Genomic DNA, 814 nt, shown 5'->3' on the forward strand with positions numbered 1-814 from the left:
ATGCTTAGAATTAAGTTCATGAATCCAGATGGATCTCTATTTCAATCCCCAAAGAGGGCACTTTAAGTTGATAATTACTTCTATGTGTAGAGTAATTGAATCATTTGTTTATTTTCAACAAGTTTTTAGTTATGTTTATCTTTTTTCCAAATAGATCAAGAAAGGCCACTACAAATGAGCAATATTTTGCACTGTTATACAATTTAATAAATCAGAAACTGATGACGTAGTGCTGTATTTTACTTCTTTATCTCTGTTTTTCAACCAAAAATAATTTGCTCTGATTAGGGGGTACTTGAATTTAAAAAATTTTCTCAGGGGGTACATCACTGAAAAAAGGTTGAGAACCACTGGTTTATTTAACAACAAACACTTTACACTCCCGCAATTGTGTTCGTCCGGAAGTGACGTTAATCACTTCCGGAGTTTATATTGTTTACTTCCTGTAGCTTAACGCTATAGCATGAAGCTACCTCGCCTTCGCGTATTGTCTCCATAAACTATTTTGTTCACTACTTAGACAAAGCTAAACCATTCAACGCGTTATAACAAAGTTGTTATGTTCCCACTCTCTTGTAATCCAATCTGAAAAATGTACAGCGCTAATTACTAGTTTTCCAGAGCAGGTTTGATGCTCCAGAAGGCATGGAGGGTCCGTCCTCTCGCGCTGCCTCCCGGGATGAACCACTGGCTCCAGCCGCCAGGACAACGTCTGCTGGGGGTGGAGAGGCCGACGTTTCCCGGGACACGAAAACACACTTTCGTGTGTGTCGCTTCATAATAGAAACAGGTAACTTAACTGCTCGTCTCTCAC

General features: G+C 39.6%; 1 protein-coding gene across 1 annotated transcript in view; it reads left to right on the forward strand.

Annotated features, from left to right (window-relative positions):
* The first annotated feature begins 422 nt into the window (after window positions 1-422).
* The window catches only part of ccnq (cyclin Q), a 22,655-nt gene continuing 22,263 nt past the window's right edge, over window positions 423-814 (forward strand). The window contains exon 1 of the mRNA XM_061903088.1: window positions 423-790. Coding sequence (XP_061759072.1) covers window positions 646-790 — 145 coding nt within the window. The 5' untranslated portion in view covers window positions 423-645. The remainder of the gene's footprint in view (window positions 791-814) is intronic.

This window comes from Nerophis ophidion, linkage group LG06 (assembly GCF_033978795.1).
Source record: "Nerophis ophidion isolate RoL-2023_Sa linkage group LG06, RoL_Noph_v1.0, whole genome shotgun sequence".
In the NCBI taxonomy this organism is placed as follows: domain Eukaryota; kingdom Metazoa; phylum Chordata; class Actinopteri; order Syngnathiformes; family Syngnathidae; genus Nerophis; species Nerophis ophidion.